Source organism: Triticum aestivum, chromosome 4D, assembly GCF_018294505.1.
Source record: "Triticum aestivum cultivar Chinese Spring chromosome 4D, IWGSC CS RefSeq v2.1, whole genome shotgun sequence".
In the NCBI taxonomy this organism is placed as follows: Eukaryota; Viridiplantae; Streptophyta; class Magnoliopsida; order Poales; family Poaceae; genus Triticum; species Triticum aestivum.
In genome coordinates, this window is record NC_057805.1 from 504,073,588 (window position 1) to 504,093,422 (window position 19,835).

General features: G+C 46.1%; 2 protein-coding genes and 1 pseudogene across 3 annotated transcripts; 1 reads left to right on the forward strand and 2 right to left on the reverse strand.

The window, feature by feature from the left end:
• The first annotated feature begins 9,585 nt into the window (after positions 1-9,585).
• LOC123099073 (pentatricopeptide repeat-containing protein At3g53170) lies at positions 9,586-13,082 on the forward strand. 2 transcript variants are annotated; one of them, XM_044521205.1, is made up of 6 exons: positions 9,586-9,976; positions 10,075-11,178; positions 11,297-11,509; positions 11,612-11,800; positions 12,413-12,551; positions 12,651-13,082. In XM_044521205.1, the coding sequence occupies exons 1-3, from the start codon at positions 9,683-9,685 to the stop codon at positions 11,324-11,326; spliced, it is 1,428 nt and encodes a 475-aa protein (XP_044377140.1). In that variant the 5' UTR covers positions 9,586-9,682; the 3' UTR covers positions 11,327-11,509; positions 11,612-11,800; positions 12,413-12,551; positions 12,651-13,082. The 2 variants fall into 2 exon arrangements, with proteins under 2 accessions (XP_044377140.1, XP_044377139.1); XM_044521204.1 differs by lacking the exons at positions 12,413-12,551; positions 12,651-13,082 and having other exon boundaries at positions 11,612-11,947.
• LOC123097178 (BTB/POZ and MATH domain-containing protein 2-like) lies at positions 12,258-12,901 on the reverse strand (annotated as a pseudogene).
• A 10-nt stretch (positions 13,083-13,092) lies between the features above and the next one.
• LOC123099074 (BTB/POZ and MATH domain-containing protein 2-like) lies at positions 13,093-15,763 on the reverse strand. The gene is made up of 2 exons (XM_044521206.1): positions 15,575-15,763; positions 13,093-15,083 (listed from the first exon to the last, which is right to left on the reverse strand). Exon 2 carries the CDS (start codon positions 14,980-14,982, stop codon positions 13,906-13,908), a length of 1,077 nt encoding a protein of 358 aa, XP_044377141.1. The 5' UTR covers positions 14,983-15,083; positions 15,575-15,763; the 3' UTR covers positions 13,093-13,905.
• Between the last annotated feature and the right edge of the window lie 4,072 nt (positions 15,764-19,835).

The following is a 19,835-nucleotide window of genomic DNA, read 5'->3' on the forward strand; positions in this document are numbered from 1 at the left end:
GTGTCATTCCCAATCAGGGTGGCCACCGGGCGCACGATCTTCACACAGGCAGCAAAGTCCTTTTGGTCGAAAGGAGTGTCGTCTTCCTTCAAGCTGGGGTAACCAAGTGCGATGTCCGCCGGGTCTAGTTCTGGAAGGAAAGCCTTGGCCCGGCTCAGAGCAGCTATGGCTCCGGCTCTTGCAGAGGCCCGTCGCAGCTCTTGGACACGCTGAGGAAGAACGGCCAGCCGGCGAAGTACTTCCGCCAGGTGAGTTGGAACCTCATTGGATAGGGCCACCACGGCCAAAGCGCGCTGTGACCCGGTGTAGAGTTGCTCCACCAGGGTGTACACGGCCTTCAGTTTGGTCAGCACGTTCTGATTGAGGTTGGCGCTTCTGGGACCTGTTTAACAAAGTAAGATAAGCCGCTGGCAATGATGGGAGTTATGAGACATAAGACTATGAACTTGTCGAAAGCCGGCGGAATGACTTACCGAAGATGGCGGCGACCATCTGTGACACGTGGCGCTTTAAGCCGGAGAGTTCGGCGGTTCTCTCTGTCAGAGTCTTCTCCGCCTGTTCGGCCCGGCTCACCAGAGCAGCCTTCTCTTCGGCCCAAGTCTTCCTTTCAGCTTCAAAGTTCTTCTTCGGTTTTTCTTGAGCAGCAATGCTGGATTCAAATTTGGCGTTGGCCTTCCGGGTCTCAGTTTCCTGCGTCCTCAGGCGGTTCTTCAGCTCAGAGATATCAGCTTCAAACTTCTTGCAAGCAGCCTGCACAATTTCCGGGTTATAGTATGAACAGTTATTATGCAATTTTAAAGTCCCAAGCACTTTCCAAGCAAAGACACTTGGCACTTGGGGGCTAATGCATGTCGAAAGTTTGTATCTACAAATTACCGGTTCATGGAAGTAAGCCGGAAACTAAGTCTACAACATATTCTATCATAAGTCGTAAACTTGGGGGCTAGTATAGTAAAGATGATTATGCAGTAAGCGATAGAGTGGTACCTCAGACTTCTGCTGTATCTGCTTCGCCATGTCAATCTCCAAGTCCCAGCTGCTGTGCACTTGATTGACATAGTCGGAGATGATCTCTCCAATGCTCAGGTTGGCGTAGTTGGTGATGTCCAGCTTGGCCCGGTGGCGCTCTAGCAACTCTTCCTTTGCAGAGCACTTAGCCAGCGCAGTGGGTCTCCCCGGCTCGACAAACTCCGTCCGGGTGATTACCACGTCCGGGTCATCGGCCGGCTGAGCCGGGCTGGAGATATCCGGGTTGGTGGAAGTCTCCATGGCTGGCTCATCAGTTGGAGTGGTGGCTTCAGGAGCAGAGGCAGCTGGCGGCTCTTGAGCTGAAACCTCCGGCTCAGGCAAGACCGGCTCTTCGACCGACTTATTCTTCTTTGCTCTTTTACTGAGCTTTGCTTGAGCACTGAAAGGACACAAGGTTAGTACAAAAGTATGAGTAAAGATAAGCACAACAAGAGATGATCATCATTACCCGGGTACGGTCTTGAAAGCCGGCAGGTTCGATTGCATAGAGTCGCCAGAGGAGGGTGAAGTTTCCTGATAATTTGAATCGGAAGAATTGAGCGGTTGACGTATAACACCCGCCAAAGGATGAAAAGGATATAAGTTGGAGATAACCTCGGTCCGGCGCTTCCTTGACGCCTCAGGTAAACCGGAGGAGAGGTCAGCATCCTTGTTGGTCCGGGTGTGCCGCCGGCTCTCATGAATCTGTCGCTTCAAAAGAAATTGAGGATCTTGATAAGCTAAAGGATGTGAAAATCTTACTTTCCGGGTTACTCTTCGGACTTTCAGCCTTGGCAAGGGCTCCGAGTCGGAGGAAAGTGTCATTACCTCTTCAGTCACCGGGTTACTTGCTCCGGTGTCATCCTGCTGATGATCAGTGTCAATAAGGCGGATAGGAATAAACAAGAAATACAACAAGAGCTCACAGGTTCAGGGGTTACCTCTGACTCGGAGCTGTCACTTAGTTGAAGCAGCTCTGAGGCGGTAGGCCTGCTTCCCTTCTTGCGGGGAGCGGCTCTCCTGGCGGCTTTCTTAGCCTTCCTGGCCTTCTTGGCCGCCTCATGGTCATACTTGACCTTCCAGAATTTATCATCAGCCTGAAAAATACAATGAAGATTTCTTAAGGTTCAGATGAAAACTATCTAAAGGAGAAAATAAGATGTTCAGATCAGCGGCTTACCGCTAGGGCCGGGTTGGTCTTGCAGAAGGGGCTTAAGCCGGTCCTCCCGCAGTCTGCCAAGCTCTCATTCAAGAGGGCCTTGGTCATATCTTCAAGAACGTCTTCAGGAAGATCGTTGCGGCTATGTCGCAGGGGGTCATCTTTCCGGCCCGTGTAATCACACATTAAGCCGGGGCGGCGGCTCAAGGGGATCACCCGCCACGAGATCCAAACCCGGACCAGATCAATGCCGTTGCCCAGGAGAGCCTTGATTTTGTTGATGGTGGGGATCAGAGGTTGACGCTCCGCCTGAGATAGTTTGTCGGGCAGAGGGTGGTTTGGTTCCAGACGCACGGCACGAAAGCCGGGTAGAGGGCTCTCGTCAGCCGGAGACGTGTCCTCGCAGTAAAACCACGTCTGGTTCCAGTCCTTTGGATGGCTGGGCGGCTTAGCGTAAGGAAAGAGGCAGTCTCTCCGGCGTTGAATGGAGATTCCACCAAGTTCCAGGCTCGGTCCGTTAGCGCACTCATTCTGGCGGTTCAAATAGAATAGCTCTCTAAAGAGTAGAAGGCTGGGCTCTTCTCCAAGGTAGACTTCGCAGAATACTTGGAAGTTGCATATGTTTGACACGAAATTGGGTCCTATGTCTTGTGGCCGCAGATCAAAGAAACTCAGCACATCTCTAAAGAACTTTGAGCCGGGCGGTGCGAAGCCCCGGCTCATGTGATCAGCAAAAATCACTACCTCACCCTCCTTTGGTTGCGGTCTCTCCTCTGACGGGTCAGGGGCACGGTAAGACATGACATCCTTTTTGGGCAGGTAGCCCGTCTTCACAAAGTCCGCTAAGGTTTCATCAGTGACGTTGGACCTCATCCAGTTGCACGTGATGGGTGCTTTGGGAGCTTTGGGAGGCATGGTGAAAGTCGGAAGCCTATGATAAAAGGAAATGTCCGGTTCAATTATAAGCCGGAGGAAGTTTACAGTTCAATGTTTAAAATGGCGGCTTATGAAGGGGCCTAATGACATATGGCTAAGTGCATCGGGTTATCTAAGCCGCTGAAGGTATCGAGAGTAATTCAAATTGTCTACAGCCTTATCATAAATGAGTCGAAATTTTTTACGGCGCGTGGCTTCTTTTGAGCCGGAAAGTTTTACGGCGCGTGGCTTCTTTTGAGCCGGAAATGTAAGCCGCCATAGCTCAGCAGATGCAGTTTTTTACTAAGTGTGGTGAAAACAAGTTTCACAGATCGCAGTAATTATTTTGGATCAAAACGGTCGGCTAAAGAGGAAAGTTTCTAGACCTAAAACAGACGCAGAAGGAGTTCATAGGTTCGAACGGAGCCTTTATGCAATGAAAAGGGATCTATATACATTGGGAACAGGTGTGAAACAACTACCGCAACAAGTTTTATACAGTCTACAGATCAGAAAGGGTGGTAATACTGAAATCTACCAAGAACTCGCGAGGAACGGCAAAGAACACGGGAAGAACAGCAAAGAACCTAATGTGGATCTACTCTATGGAGTGGCGAGGGCTTACGGGTGCTGGTGAGTCGCGGAGGCCGCCGCCGTTTTCTCTGGACACGACAGGTTGATGCAGCGGCCGGAGTTGGTGAGGACGAGGAGATCCGCGGCGGCGGCGGCGGAGCTCGGGCGACAGCACAATAGGCGAGAGGAGGAAGAAGATGGAGGCGACGAGTGGCACGAGGCTCATGGGCCGGGCTACTTATAAGGTGAAGCTCATAAGTGGGCGCGAGGAATGAGGGGGTCACGACATGATTATCTCGCCCCCGAGGCGCCTCGATTCTCGGGATGACCATTAAAGATAAGATCCGTTGGGATTTAAAGGAATAAATAAATGAACTTAATGGAAGATGACGTCACGGCGGGTTACCCGAAATCTAGAAGATGACGTCACAACGGGTTATAGCCTTCACACAATTGTAAGCCGGAGATTTTCTGTCGAAAGGATTGAAGATTGACATGAGCCGGCTCAAATCAATCTGGGGCCTAATGTTGAGGATATAACCGTTGGAGTCACCCGCCCAGGAGGGGCCGGGTTACCCATGATGGTTACTACGCGAAGCCCAGTACCAAAGATGAAGACGGCGGGTCAATAACGGGCCCAAGACCCGGAGATGGCTTAAGGCCCGTAGCATTAGCCGCCGTTGGGGTAAAACTTGTAGTGTAAGGCAAGAATAGATAAGAGTCCGAGCCGGACACTGTTATGAGCCGGTCGGGACTGAGAGCCGCTGGGCGTCAACCTCTCTATATAAAGGGACGACCCGGCGGCGGTTCAGGACAAGTAAGATCTCGTCGAGAGCCAGGCATAGCAGTTAAGCTCCTTGGTCATCGAAACCCTAATCAATACCACCTCAACTGGACGTAGGCTTTTACCTTCACCGTAAGGGGCCGAACCAGTATAACCCTCGTGTTCCTTGTCCTGTTTAACCCCTTCAAGCTTCCTAGCTGCGATGGCTCCACGACTAAGTCCTAGCTCGAGGACATCTGCCGTGACAATTCCACGACAGGTCCATAGTTATTAGCTAGATGGCTTCTTCTCTCTTTTTAATCTCAATACAATGTTCTCACCCTCTCTCATGGAGATCTATACGACGCAATCTTCTTTTGCGGTGTGTTTGTTGAGACCGATGAATTGTGGGTTTATGATCAAGATTATCTATGAACAATATTTGAATCTTCTCTGAATTCTTTTACGTATGATAGGTTATCTTTGCAAGTCTCTTCGAATTATCAGTTTGTTTTGGCCTACTAGATTGATCTTTATTGCAATGGAAGAAGTGCTTAGCTTTGGGTTCAATCTTGCGGTGTCCTTTCCCAGTGACAGTAGGGGCAGCAAGGCACGTATTGTATTGTTGCCATCGAGGATAACAAGATGGGGTTTATATCATATTGCATGAGTTTATCCTTCTACATCATGTCATCTTACTTAAAGCGTTACTCTGTTCTTATGAACTTAATACTCTAAATGCATGCTGGATAGCGGTCGATGTGTGGAGTAATAGTAGTAAATGCAGGCAGGAGTCGGTCTACTTGTCTCTGACGTGATGCCTATATACATGATCATACCTAGATATTCTCATAACTATGCTCAATTCTGTCAATTGCTCAACAGTAATTTGTTCACCCACCGTAATACTTATGCTCTTGAGAGAAGCCACTATAGTGAAACCTATGGCCCCCGGGTCTATTTTCCATCATATTAATGTCCCGACAACAAGCTATTTCTGGCGCCGTTTTTATTTTGTTTTCATTACTTTGCATCTTTATCATAAAAATACCAAAAATATTATCTTATCATATCTATCAGATCTCACTCTCGTAAGTGACCGTGAAGGGATTGACAACCCCTTTATTGCGTTGGTTGCGAGGATTTATTTGTTTGTGTAGGTGCGAGGGACCCGTGCGTGGCCTCCTACTGGATTGATACCTTGGTTCTCAAAAACTAAGGGAAATACTTACGCTACTTTGCTGCATCACCCTTTCCTCTTCAAGGAAAAACCAATGCAGTGGTCAAGAGGTAGCATTAATCATCAAAATTGTCATTTTACAGCCCTTAAATCATTAGTGTTAATTTTTAATCATATATTTCCGCAGCAACGCGCGGGGTGCAACACCTGAAACAATGGAGGTGAGAATAAACTAGAAAAGCTACAAACTGGACAGTGCTTATATTTGTTAACCGTTTTGCAAAGATGGTATGGCTAAAAGCACAATTGTCATATGTCTTTTAAACCATGCCTATTGGGCTAGGGGTGACATAAACTTTCTCCCGTTGCAACGCACGGGCATTTTACTAGTTAAGAGAGTTATCAGAGAGTGATGCAACCACCATGATGCCTAATTCACTACTAGGAAAAGGCTAATTAGTGGCGCACCTGTTTTGGCCATTAATGGCGCACCTATAGTGCACCATTAGTAACAAATAGTAATGGCGCACCAGATAGGCGCACCAGATAACCCCTTTAACTGGCACTTGTTGATATATCTATCATATCAATCATATTAAACCTTGTTGATGTCTAGGACTTTGTTCATGTTCATGAGTGTGATGAAATTTTGAAAAAATATTTCAAACTTCCCTGTCATATTACGTATCATATTTTGAAAAAAAAATTCAAAACCAATTTTTTTCTGTTACTAGTGGCGCACCTAGCAAATGGTGCGCCACTAGTAAGTTTGAAACTTTTTCCATTTTCCCCTCTCTAGATCTTAAAAGTCTCGTATCTTTCGTTCTATTAGGTTTTTGGGGATTCTGAAAATCTTGAACGAGGTTCCCCTGGTTCAATTCGGATGTAACTTTTCGAGTAGATGATTTTTCATATAAAAACTTTTTAATCCGAGTTCGTATGCAAAAGTTATGCCCATTTTACTAAATTCCAGAGAGATATTGCAAATAAAGTCGAAATTCATATTTGTAAATTTCCCCAACAACTAGACCACATATCACATGGGAAACTTATTTTCTTTTATTTTTTGACATTTCCATCATTTTCTTTTATTTTTTAAAAAACTGAAAAGGCGGTCCACGGGGGTGTGTGTGTGTGTGCAAAGAAAGTTAGTAATGGCGCACCAGGGGATAGTGTGCCATTACTAGTTGACATAGTAATGGCGCACCTTCACAAAGTGCGTCATTACTATGTGTATGACTTGGTCAAACTTAGTAATGGCGCACTTTGTGTAGGTGCGCCATTACTAAGTTTGACATAGTAATGGCGCACCTATGCAATAATGGCGCACCTATGCAAAGTGCGCCATTACTAAGTTTGTGAAGGTGCGCCATTACTATGTCAACTAGTAATGGCGCACTATCCCCTGGTGCGCCATTACTAACAAATTTTTTTATTTTTTTTTCTAAACTAGTAATGGCGCACCACACATCAGGTGCGCCATTAGTAATATGTCAATAATGACGCACCTGTATCTGGTGCGCCACTGCTATATAGCAGTGGTGCACCACATACATGGTGCGCCATTAATGTCCATATAGCACCATTAATGTCCATATTAGGTATAGCCCTTTTCCTAGTAGTGATTACCCCTCTTTACCTGTGAATTTGTCAATATTGGACAAACCCCAAATTGCATATTCTAAGATTGATCTTGATGATATATGAGCTGATTTTCTGCAGGCTCTCCATAGACCTCCTTTGGAGAGTAAATTGCGAAGTCTTATAGATGATAATAGCCTTAATATTGAATTTACAAATTTAGATACTAACATTCCCAGGTACATTGATGAAGAAGAAGAGGTTTATGGTTTTCTAATAGCTCCATATCCTCTCAGTTATAAAAATATTGTCAAATTGCTAGTGGTCGTACCACCTACCATCACCTTCATGACATCAACATTGACATATTCCGTGAAGGCACCCAAGGTCAACTCGCGATGCGTCAGCCACAAACACTATTCCAAACACCAGGACCATATAAGGAGAAGGAAATATTTTCAGAGAGGAGAGTAGCTCATCTATTCATCTAGGAAGCCACAAGTAAATGGCCGCCATTCGAATCTACAATCGCCATGTCCATCTCCATAGCCATCCGCATAGCCATATCCATAGGCAAGTACTAAAAGGTAGATGATATCAATGAAGTCATTTATAATCGTGTGATCAGTTGTTCCAAAACATCTGTCGGCTGTGATAAATTGGTACTATATCATAGAGTATTGTTTTATAACATCTCTCTGTTGTGATATTGTATCAAGGAGTATACGAAGCAATGTGTATGATTATGCAACAGAACACGGCTAATAATCTCTAGGTTGGGTGAAGGGTGCTTGAAGGAGAAAGGAGCTTTATTATTGAAAGATTGATAGCATGCGTCTATCTCTATTTAAACCAAGTAGTTCACACCTTCGCGCAACATGTCTAATGCCATTTGTAATCTTTTTGGCACTATTTGTAACCAAGGTCCACATATAAACACATTAAGCCCCATCATCGCTTTCGGAAGCCTCACGTTACAACATTTAATGGCGACCATAGTTAAACATACCAAAAAGTACAACTCCTACCTTTCACAATATCCCTCCCCCTCTTGCATCCTAAACAACGAAAGAAAAAAGGAAGGACATTGTAATAGAAGAAAGAATCCTAAACAATGGAAGAAAGGAACAACATTCTAGTAGAAGAAAACCGCAACGCCATTTTTACTTGATCTCTCACACAAAACCAATAGCCGGGCAAATCATAAGTAGACCGACTACGCGCAATTTCACCGCTAGTTCGATTTAGCTCTGCTACATTGATTATCTGTCCCATTGATTTTCCTAGGTTGGATTGTGCATTGACCTCACGTGAAAAACCTTTCAGGCTGGACCGATTTCGAAGGATCTCAAAGGAATCCTAGGGAGAAGGATAAGTACACTTTACCTTTTTCGGTCGTGTGATAGAAGAGAGAGGGAAGCACAACGTCAGATGGTATAGTCACGCCTTTTCATGTCAACACATTCTGTATTTGAAACGAATATAGTTAGTTCTTCATCCATGGATCGAACCGACACAGATGTCTCGCGAGGTTACGCCTCTTAGCGAACTATGACGCTGAATCCATATATTTCCCACCTGACAAACGTGTGACTTTAGAGATGGAGTTTCTTTGTTGTGATGATCCGTATATGCCAGTTGATAATACAATGTTAGTTATACACAAAATATGGTTAAGTGATTATGGTTTTTGTTTGCTAGTACAAGTTATGTCGGTGGTCTGCCACGAAAAGCTTTTAGCTCCGTGGGGGCGTGGTCAGTCCAAATTACAGATTTATATAATTTGGTTTTGCTATTTCTCAGGTACGTGAAAATTTCACTAACGCCAGTCACCTTCTTCTTCCTTCCTTCCTTTTGGCACGTCGGACCTTGCCGGAGAAGAGAGCCTCGCTATCTATCTTAGGATGAATTCATTGCCCCATTATCAATCTTAGGGGTGGGGAGTCATGGGATCGCCGGAAGTGTCCCCTGGTGTGGCGGGGCATAGAGGGATGGTCGGGGCGGCGGCCAGCAACGGCGTTGGGGGAAGATGGGGCGAGAAGGCAGTGGGCGGTAGCGTCCGCCGTCCACGGGTGGTGGAGGCCGGCGGTTTGGGCGGGGTAGGCTGGGGCTGCGGGAGGAAGAAGAGAGGAGGGAGGTTGAAGATGAACAATGGATACGTTTTGGATCATTGGACTAAGATCAAGTGGTTGTGACTGATGGATAAAAAAAATTCAGGTACCTGACATATAGTCGGTCCATGTAATATTGCTGGAAATTTCAGGGAAAAGTTGAGTTTCTATCTACATAAAAATCTGGGGACCAAAATCGGGTTCCAAACGCTGGAAATTTCAGGGAAAAGTCGAGTTTCTATCTACATAAAAATCTGGGGACCAAAATCGGGTTCCAAACAGTTGAAGCCATCCAACGGTAATGGGATGGGACGGGAGCAGTTTCGCTCAGTTGCTCTGCCGCCTGCCGCTCGGCACCTTATCTCCTCCGTCTCGCGCCACTCCACGGCACCATGCACTCGCCGGCGCGCTGCCCCGCCGCCACCGCCACCGCGTCCCCGCCTCTGCGCGCGCCGTTCGTCGCCATGGCCCAGCGCGGCCGCAGGCTGCCCTCGTCCGCGCCCCCCGAGGCCGAGCAGCCGGACGAGGCGCTCGCACGCATCCTCCGCACGGAGGCCGCCGTCTCCGGCGTCCCCCGCAAGGCCGCGGCGGGCTCCAGCCAGCACTCCACCCGCCTCTGGCCCCGCGCCGTCCTCGAGGCCCTCGACTCCGCCGTCGCCTCCTCCCGCTGGGAGTCCGCCCTCGAGGTCCGCTCCCCCCTCAACCCCCTTTCTCTCCGATGGTCCTGCCGTTGCACGCTACCTGTTCGACTGATGCTCATCACGTGAGGATTGCTGTTTCTCAGATCTTCGAGCTGCTGCGGAAGCAGCGGTGGTACGAGCCGAGGACGCAGACCTACGCCAGGCTGCTGATGATGCTCGGCAGGTGCCGGCAGCCCGGCCCAGCCACCGCCCTCTTCAAGGTAATGCTCTCGGAGGAGCGGCTCGCGCCGACGGTGGACGTGTACACGGCTCTTGTCGGCGCCTACGGCTACAGTGGCCTGCTGGACGAGGCATTGGCCACGGTCGATCTGATGAAAGGCGCTGACGCAGACTGCAAGCCGGACGAGTACACCTTCTCCGTCCTCATCAACTGCTGCTGTAAGTCGCGCCGCTTCGACCTGATCCCCACCGTCCTCGACGAGATGTCATATCTGGGGGTTGGATGCAACGTTGTCATCCACAATGGGATAATTGATGGGTACGGCAAGGCCGGCATGCTAGAGGAGATGGAGGATGCGCTGTCCAACATGCTTCAAGACGGGGACAATGTGCCGGACATATACACGATGAACTCCATCATATGGGCCTACGGCAACCGTGGCAGGGTGGATGACATGGAGAGGTGGTACGGTGAGTTTCAGTTGATGGGCGTTGAGCCAGATACGTGGACATTCAATATCATGATGAAGTCTTACGGCAAGGCTAACATGCCTGACAAAATGCTGTCCATCCTGAAATACATGAAGCGGCGTTTCTTCTCACCCTCTGCTGCTACGTTCAACATAATCATAGATTGTTTTGGAAGGGCTGGCAACATTGAGAAGATGGAGTACTATTTCAGGCTGATGAAAATTCAGGGTGTCAAACCCAACCCCATCACATACTGCTCGCTGGTTAATGGATACAGTAAAGCTGGGCTCCTTGATATGATTCCTGCAATTATTCGACAGACGGAGAACACCGATGTCGTATTAGATACTCCATTTTTCAACTGCGTTATCAGTGCATACTTCAAGTCTGGAGATACCAAAATAATGGAGGAAATGCTAGTGCTAATGAATGAAAAGAAATGTAAGCCAGACAAGGTAATTTATACCACCATGATTCAGGCATATATTGCGCATGGGATGGATGAAGCCGCTAAGTTGTTAGAAACAGAAATGGAAAGATTTGACAAGAAATTACTGGTAAGTGCTTTGCTATACCTTAGGGAGTTTTTTTTGTTGTTGTTATTGTTGATTTATGCCTGCATTAAGCTACCAATTATCCAAGGTATTCACTGGTTATCTTTGTTTTTTGAATCAGGGACCAGTTCCTGAGGTTGATTACAAGTAAACTGCGGCCATCATTTTTTAGGGGACAGAGCAGTAAGATTTGTGTAATACGAGATTGGGGAAAGAGAGCATGTATGAGGGGGCCTTCAGAGAATATGGTTATAAATCCACAGAGCTTGGCCATAATGACCATTAGTTCCATCAACACCAGACTAAGCGTTCCCAGTTCGATGCCAATGACAGGGTAACTAGAAAGTTCAGGTTTTTCTATTAAATTGTATCTTCGGCTGTACCATATTTAGCTGAGCTGAAGTAGATGATCTAACTTTTGTTCTTTCCATCCCAGCAATAATGAACAATGTGGAATGGAAAACCAGCTGTGGCCTGTTGTGTCCGAAACAGGAGTCCGACACGGCCTCATTGTGCAAAGCCATTTAGACGTTCATCTGATCTGACTGAATGCACAAGTACAAACCCAGACAGAGCTTAACTTGGGATATCTAGAAGTGGAAGGGACTGTGGTACAGCAGATAAGGTCGGGTTCAGAGCTCCAGCCCATTATATATCCATATCAGTGTGTAAATCTAGTCCCCTTTGGTTCTGCATGAAAATTCACTACCAAAATAAGGGATATAGAGAACAAATCGAAAAGAAAGAAACAACCATTTGAATTTCCCTAGAATTTTTAGCACCACTTTCAGAGCACAAAGTACACATTCTCGAAGAAGTTCAGCTTTACACATGATGCTAATCGATACAGTACAGCTTGACCTCCAAACTTCAAACAAAAACCCAGAGCCAGACTGCTCATCATACTGCTGGCAGTGGCGCGACCTTCTCTAAAATGTCCATCATAATCCATGGGCAGCTTGCTGTGAGGTGCTTAAATCCATCAGTCTCCTTGACAGCTCGAAGCACCTCCTGTGAGGAAAGGTATCCGAGACAAGCATTCTTCCGTTGCGCCGCATGGTGCTGCTCCGCTAAAGCATTCTTCAGTTGCGGCTAACACGCATCGATTTTGCACTGAACTGTTGGCCGGCAACACTGAACGTCACATCCATGCCTTCTCCATCCTTCAGCATGTTCATAAAGTGTGTGTGCAGGTCTGACTGTGGGACTGAGACTATGTCTGTGCTTAAATTTTCAGTGCGAGGCTATTTCATCACGGTCAAAACGCACCTGATCGTGATGCGGTCGTCATTGAGGGGTAGCAGTTCCTTCAGCTTGGACTTGTGAATGAACTTGTCCCAGCCACAGACCCACAGTATTTACCTACCGACTGGAAGGTATATGCCGCGCTCCATGTACAATTGACCTTTGCATCTTTCTCTAGTAAGCTGAGAGTGAACTTCACCTTGACACCACCGGTTGTTGGCTTACTACAGAAACCCAAGCTGACGGCCATGTAGGCAGCTTTGCCCTCCTCCTTCCACCCGTCAGGGTAGATCCTCATGTTCCAGTCGTAGCCGCTGACGCTGAATGTGCTCGAGCTGACGAACTTGCCGATGCCCATACCCTCGAGCAGCGACTACTTAATCACCTCGAAGTTGTGGGCGGTGGTGACGCACTCTGTCAGGCATCTCGACGAGGTCTCGGATGTGGGCTTGTTAACTGAGGAAGATGAGCTGTTGGCCATGGCGTGGAATGGGAGTGTGGCTTTTGTAATACTTTAGGAAGAAGACGAGTTGTTGGCCATGGCGTGGGGTGCATATATAAACTCAGTACGTACTGTACATGACTCTGGAAGACGTTTAGTCTTCAGTAAACTTGAGAATGCCTTTACGGCATTGAACAAGTTCCCATGCGATTGTGTTAAACGACGGTGCATGCATCGTTTCAAATTCCCATGCTGCTGCCGCCTTGTGTTTATGGGCGTGAGACGGTGTTTCAGCAATTCAAAATTCAATCCAAAATTTGTTTGTCGCCTGACCGTCAAAATCATCCATCTCAGATGCGTGAACACACGCGGAGCACTACGCACAAGGAACGCAGAAAATCATCGTACGTCAAGGATCTTGATTTGGAGCAGCAAATCAAGTTCACTGCAAACTTAGCAAAGCTACTCCCGGCGGAATAGAGCCCCCCTATGTTTTTTCTTTTCTTTTAGTATAAAGTTGGGTCATCTATTTTGAAACGGAGGGAGTACGTAGGATCCCGCAAAAAACATTAGCGGGCGAGCGATTTTATAGGATCTGTTTGGTGCGGAAAATCGGCCCCCGTCCGCTATATTGACGGTTATTATAGCGTACGGCCCGGCGTATTGTGCCATCGTCCCGTCTCACGCAGCCTAAATCTAATTGCACAAGTACAAACTCAGACAGGCAGCTTGGAATATCTGGAAGTGGAAGGGAGTATGGTACAGCAAACAAGGTCAGATTCAGAGCTCCAGTCTAGTATATACTCATATCAAAATATGTAAACCTAGTTTCCTCTGGGTCTATCGGAAAATTCACTGCCACAAAACTAAAGGGAGAAACAGAACAACACAAAAGAAAGAAACAAAGAACCATGTGGATTTCCTTAGAATTTTGAACACCAATAAGTTGAGAGCACAGAGCACACATTCTCGAAGAGAAGTTCAGTCTTCCGATGGATACGACTAGGACTGCATACTTCAATCTAAATTCTGAGCTGGACTACTCATACTTGTGACGATGGGGCGACCTTGTCTAATATCTCCATCATAATCGATGGACAGCTGGTTGTGAGGTGCTTGAATCCATCCGTCTTCTTGACAGCCCGAAGCACGTCCTGCAAAGACAGGTATCCAAGGCAAGCTCTTTTAAGTTGCAACGAGTGGTGCTGCTCTGCTAAAGCAAGTGTCGTTGCAACTGTTTGCACATCAAATTTCTGGCATAGCTTCTCTTCACAAATAGCCTTTAGCCTGTCCAGTCCATACCGATCTGCAGCGACCAACAAGTGCTGCAATGACACATTTTGATCAACATCGAAATCGCTTGGCAGAGAATCTGTGTACATGAAGTAAAGAAGTGCATCGAGGATGGCAGGCTCCATGTCATCGATCTTGACGTGTTCTGTGGTGGTCTCCTTCATTTCACCAAAGAGCTCGGCTTTGAAGACCGAGGATCGTGCGGCTAACACGTATCTATGTGCACTGAAGAGTTGGTCGCCGACACTGAATGTCACGTCCGCGCCTTCGCCGTCCTTCAACATATTTGCAAAGTGCGTGTGCAGGTCTGACTGCGGGACCTGGACCGGGACTGTGCCAACTTGTTCCGTGTGATGGTCTTTTATGACAGTCAAAACACACCTGATTGTGAGGCAGTCGTCATTGCGGGACAGCAGTTCCTTGAGCTTGGACTTGTCGATAAAGTTGGTCCAGCCCCGACCGGTACTTGCCGATGAAAAGGTATATGCGCCGTCCGTTAAATTACTGACTTTTCCATCTTTCTCTAACAAACTAAAAGTGTACTTCACCTTGGCATCCCTTGTTGCTCCACCGCAGAAACACAAGTAGACCGACATGTAGGCAGCTTTGTCTTCCTTCATGGCCCCATCAGGATAGATCCTGATGTTCCAGTCGTAGCCGCTGACGTTGAACTTGCTGGAGCTAACGAACTTGCCGATACCCGTACCCTCGAGCAGAGAGTACTTAATCACCTCAAAGTTGTGGGCGGCGGTGACACACTCGGTCAAGCATCTCGAGGAGGTCTCTGGTATGGGCTTGTTAATTGCAGAAGTTAAAATGTTACCCATGTTGCGGAAGCTGGAAAGGAATCAAACGGAAACTTTCAGGATGTGGCTGTATCCTGTGACTGGCAATGAAGTGGGATCAGGGGGTATATGGAAAAGATGATCTGCATCACGCAATGAAGGGATTCACATCATGTAATCAAGGGAGATCAAATGGTATGTGTGCATAAATTGATATGCATCACATAATTCAGCAATTTGCATCATAATTAATGTATTGAGCATGACTAGAAGAGGCGGAGACAAAATTTGAGCCCGGGGGTGAAGAAGGCAATAATGAATTAATGATCGTACAAACAATATAACAAAAGAGCATATACAAAGTCTGTACTGTACCAAACTTTAACAGTATGCTGTTTTGCAATTTTAAAGCAGCCTACAGTTTTTTTTCCCATCTACATGTTACTTGCTGGCGGTGTATTTCTCATCTTAATGCCTAGCAGAACTGAAGAGTACATTCATTACTTTCGATTGATCTCCGGCCTTATGCAATCCCATGTTATACGAAATAAGCACGTAAAACTGCAGTTGATCTAACACAAATTCTTACTCTAGCTACAATGTTAAGGGAACCATATAGTATTGAGTACTGTACCTTTTAGGGGTCAGGTTCGTGGCGCTGTGAAGTCGGAGGAGATGTTGAGCAGGGGGCCGGCGATGACTGCAACTGCAAGCGACGGCTGGAAGAAGAAGAAGCCCTAGCGGCGGTAGCGATGGACGAGTTGTTCGAGACGAAAAGGAGCGGACGCAAGAGGCGCTCTAGCTAGGTCAATGCGCCAATACATCATCCTACTACCTTTTTTTTTTCGAGTCTACATCATCCTACTACTAATTCTCGTGGTTGGTGGGGCTTGTTGTTTTGGGCTTTTCTGGGCCACCACGTTGGGCACCCATCTTTCCGGGTAGTAATTAAGATCTATATATGGAATATAATTGCGAGGCGTCTGTTTCTGGCGCAAAAGCAAAGAATGGTTCAGCTAACCACCACAGATTATGAACGACTGTTGTTGAAAGCAACGCGAACTCTTTAATAACTTAGCTACGCTGTGTATTACGCAAATATAACTAGATTTTTGAATTTTTTTTATGAAAAAAGGTTCATCAAACTTCGAAAAAAGTTCACGTATTGGAAAAAAGTAAATAGGTTCTAAAAAAATCATCAAATTTGAAAACTAAAAGTTCATTGATTTCAAGAAAAGTTCATCTAATTTTAAAAAAAGTTCACCGATTTTGAAAAAAGGTAATTGAATTCGAAAAAAAGTTCATCATTTTGAAAAAAAACATCAAATTTGAAAATAGTTCATGAATTTTGAAAAAAAGTTCATCGGTTTTGAAAAATGTTCACCGAATTTGAAAAAAATTGTTCATCAATTTGAAAAAAGTTCATCAAATTTGAAAATAGTTCATCAGATTTGAAAAAAGTTCATCGAACTTGAAAAAATCATCAATTTTTAAAAAGTTCGTACATTGAAGTAAAGGAAAAAAAAGAACAAGAAAAAGAATTAGTCCCGTCTACCCAAGAGAATAAAGGGGAAAAGGAAGCACGTAGGCACATGCGATCGAGATAACCTAGTGGTTGCAGCCGTAGCTTTGACCTCGAGAGGTCTTGAGTTTCAAACAGGCGGGCACACTATTTTCTTTACGTTTAACAGAAAAAAACATTGAAAGTGGGCCGGCCCAAGGCGCAGAGGGGGTATGCGCCGGTTAGCCGATTTGCCTGTGTTCGGCGTTTAAGGCGCCGAATAGGATCAGGCTACAATTGCATATTCAAAGTTTGGGATTGCTATAACCGGCTAGATGGGATCGTAGAAGAATAGAGGCTTGCACTAATGCAGTAAAGGGATATAGTCCTGGTTTCTGAGGCCCTTTTAGTGCCGGTTCTGGAACTGGCACTAAAAGGTGGGGACTAAAGGTCCTTTAGTCCCGGTTCAACACGAACCGGCACTAATGGCTGTCCACTTGGCACGAACCCGCGCCGGGGGCTGGGAGACCTTTAGTCCCGATTGGTAACATGAACCGGGACTAAAAGGTTTAGGGGTTTTTGGTTTTATGATTTATTTTTCCTTTAATTTTGTGTTTTCCATTTAATTCTTTTTCATTTAAAACATATTTTATGCTACATATTTTACACGTTATGCATACATATAAATAGAATTTCTCATAGAACCGACCATATATATATCATCGACTTTCTCGCACGACCATATTTATGCTATATATATATATATATATATATATATATATATATATATATAAGTTGGTATATACAATTTCTCCTACAATTTGCATGTAGATCATTACATGGAGGCATTACTTCGGTAGCGGATAATGGAATTCTCCTTTGGGGTCTATGACCTGGTCGAGCAAAAATCACGCTATTTCCTCTTGAATCGCTCATACGCGATACTCTGTTAGGAGCTGATCCCGCATGTCCTTCATTTTTAAAAAAGGAGATCAATATGCATGTATTAGTTGTGTGTGTGTATATATTAGATAATGATGTAAAAATTGTAAATAGTGTTCTGGCAAATGTGCCAATTGGTTTCTGTCAGTTCTGCTCCTTTCGCACATCATCATGCGAATGTTCTCGCAAACGTAGTATGCACATAAATCATTCCCCGACGCCTGCTTCAGGGCCTTTAATCAGATAATAATTAATCAAGCATGGTAATGGTATTGAAACTAGAATTAAAGATATGTTAACTAGCTAGTTAGTACTACTTAATTAATTACCTTGGGTCGATACCATTTCAACTTTTGTTTCCACGGGCCTTCAACCTGTTTGATGTACTTTTCCCAAGCCCTGCCCGCCAACAAAGAAAATGAATAAAATAGTTATTAATTAGTTGATATCAGGAAAGGACGAACTTAAAGAGGCCGACATATAGTTCGATAATGATTGAAATTTCCTGTTGACCATCCCCTTCAGGATTGCGTAGTCAGTAACTTCTTTGAGTAGTGAGTCGAGTACTTCAACTGTTCCCTCATCAACTTTAATTTTAACAAGATCAGTGGAAACTGCATGCGCACATGTTTGCATGTATAATTAAGCAGGCATGTGCATAACTCATCAACTACCCTAAACCCTATACACTTATTAACATCTATCTAGCTAGTAAACAAAAACAGAATTTGTAGTACAAGACAGTGTGACCCACCCGAAGTTGTAAGGAAGTAGTATATCTGGATAGGTATTTAGGCTCTTCAAGAACTCTAGCAAGCTTTTCTCTGTGTCTACTCTCGACCATTCTTTTGTCCATGTCTCTTGATTAATGGTATTTGGGTCAATGAACCCAATGCCATAGCGTCCAGCTTTTTTCATTTCATACATCTTCATTCTGCATAATACCACAGAAAAGAATATAGTGAGGATAATTACAGGTAATGATCAACGAGCACTAGAGCTAGCTAGAGACTTAATTATTAAATTACAGAAAGAAATCACATACAGAGAATAGCAACTGACGATAGATTTGTCGAGTGCGTCTTGATTGAATAACTGAAACAGTTCTGTAAACTCGACATACAAAGCCATTTCATTATATTAATACTCTTCCTTGGTTTTCACCATGAGGGACTCTCGATCGGTAGTCTTGGTTTCATTCATGTACCATTGATGCAATTGATACTTTTTGGTTGAGAGCTTCTTGACTTCCTCAGGCTTGACCATAGGTTGGCGGCGGGCATATTTTCGTTTTACTTCCTCCTCTGTAATCCCTAGTATGGGCTCGAGCTCTAGGAGTTGTTCCACAGTGACACCGGCCTCTTCAGCAATCCTTATATGAGCGTCGGTATTACCGGCAGATCAGTGCCGGGGGGTCGATTGTACCGCCTATTCTCCCAGCTGGGGAACATTTTTCCCGCTTTTTTCGCAGCTCCTTGGCTTGAGCTCGAGCTCGACTCCTTTTTCCGTGCTTGAAATGACTTCTTGATTTGGCGCTCATAGTCAGAGTCAACATGCGGGGGAGCTGGTGCTCTAGCCATACGAATGAAGTGGTCAACGATATGGTCAGGTACAATCTCCTTTGGCGGCGGTGGCGGTTTCGGTCCAAAATGGGCCTCCACTTGGGCTCGCACTTCGGCTTCGTTTTCCTCATCAGTCAGGTCGTAAGGCCGACGAGGAAGAGGCTTGAGGCTTGGACCATATTGGAATCTCTTGCCTCCTGTACTTGTACCGCTAGCCGCCAGAGCTGCGGCGGCTCTCTTCCGCTGTTGCTTAGGCGGCGGAGACGACTGACGCGGTGCCTGACGACTTGGAGGAGGAGGACTAGGCTGACGCGGTGCCGTACTTGGAGGAGAAGGAGTGGGCTCACGCGGCGGTGCCGGACTTGGAGGAGGAGTGGGCTCACGCGGTGGTGCCGGACTTGGAGGAGCAGGAGTGGGCTCACTTGTTGGCGTACTTGGAGGAGCAAGAGTCTGCAGAGGCGGTGGCTGACTTGGAGGAGCTAGGGCCGACTGCTGACGCGGTGGCGGACTTGGAGGAGGAACTGGCAGACGCGGTGTCGGTGGCCTTGGAAAGACGATGCAATCCTTTCTCCATAGAATGATACGATGAATGGCCTGTCCCAGTGTGCGCTCGTCGTCACCTCCAGGAATGTCAAGTTGTAGCCCCGAATATTTTGCGACCACTTCATCAACTGCGACATGAGCATAGGCAGCTGGAATCGGATTGCAATGGAAGGTTGCTTCAGGGGGATTTGTATAAGCAACGCCGTCCGCCACCTTGATGGATATGTTCTTCATTTTGAAGTGTAGCTCACAATTAGTGTTATCCATGATGTCATCCACAGGGTATCTATCCAGCAGTGCCTCATCGCCCGGGGCGGAACCCACGCTGCTTCTCAGCATGGATGGGA

Coding starts and splice junctions, on each gene's coding strand:
- LOC123099073 (XM_044521205.1), top strand. CDS start 9,683: ATGCACTCGCCGGCGCGCTGCCCCGCCGCCACCGCCACCGCGTCCCCG. Junction 9,977..10,074: donor GCTGGGAGTCCGCCCTCGAG/GTCCGCTCCCCC, acceptor GCTGTTTCTCAG/ATCTTCGAGCTGCTGCGGAA. Junction 11,179..11,296: donor GATTTGACAAGAAATTACTG/GTAAGTGCTTTG, acceptor TTTTTGAATCAG/GGACCAGTTCCTGAGGTTGA.
- LOC123099074 (XM_044521206.1), bottom strand. CDS start 14,982: ATGGGTAACATTTTAACTTCTGCAATTAACAAGCCCATACCAGAGACC.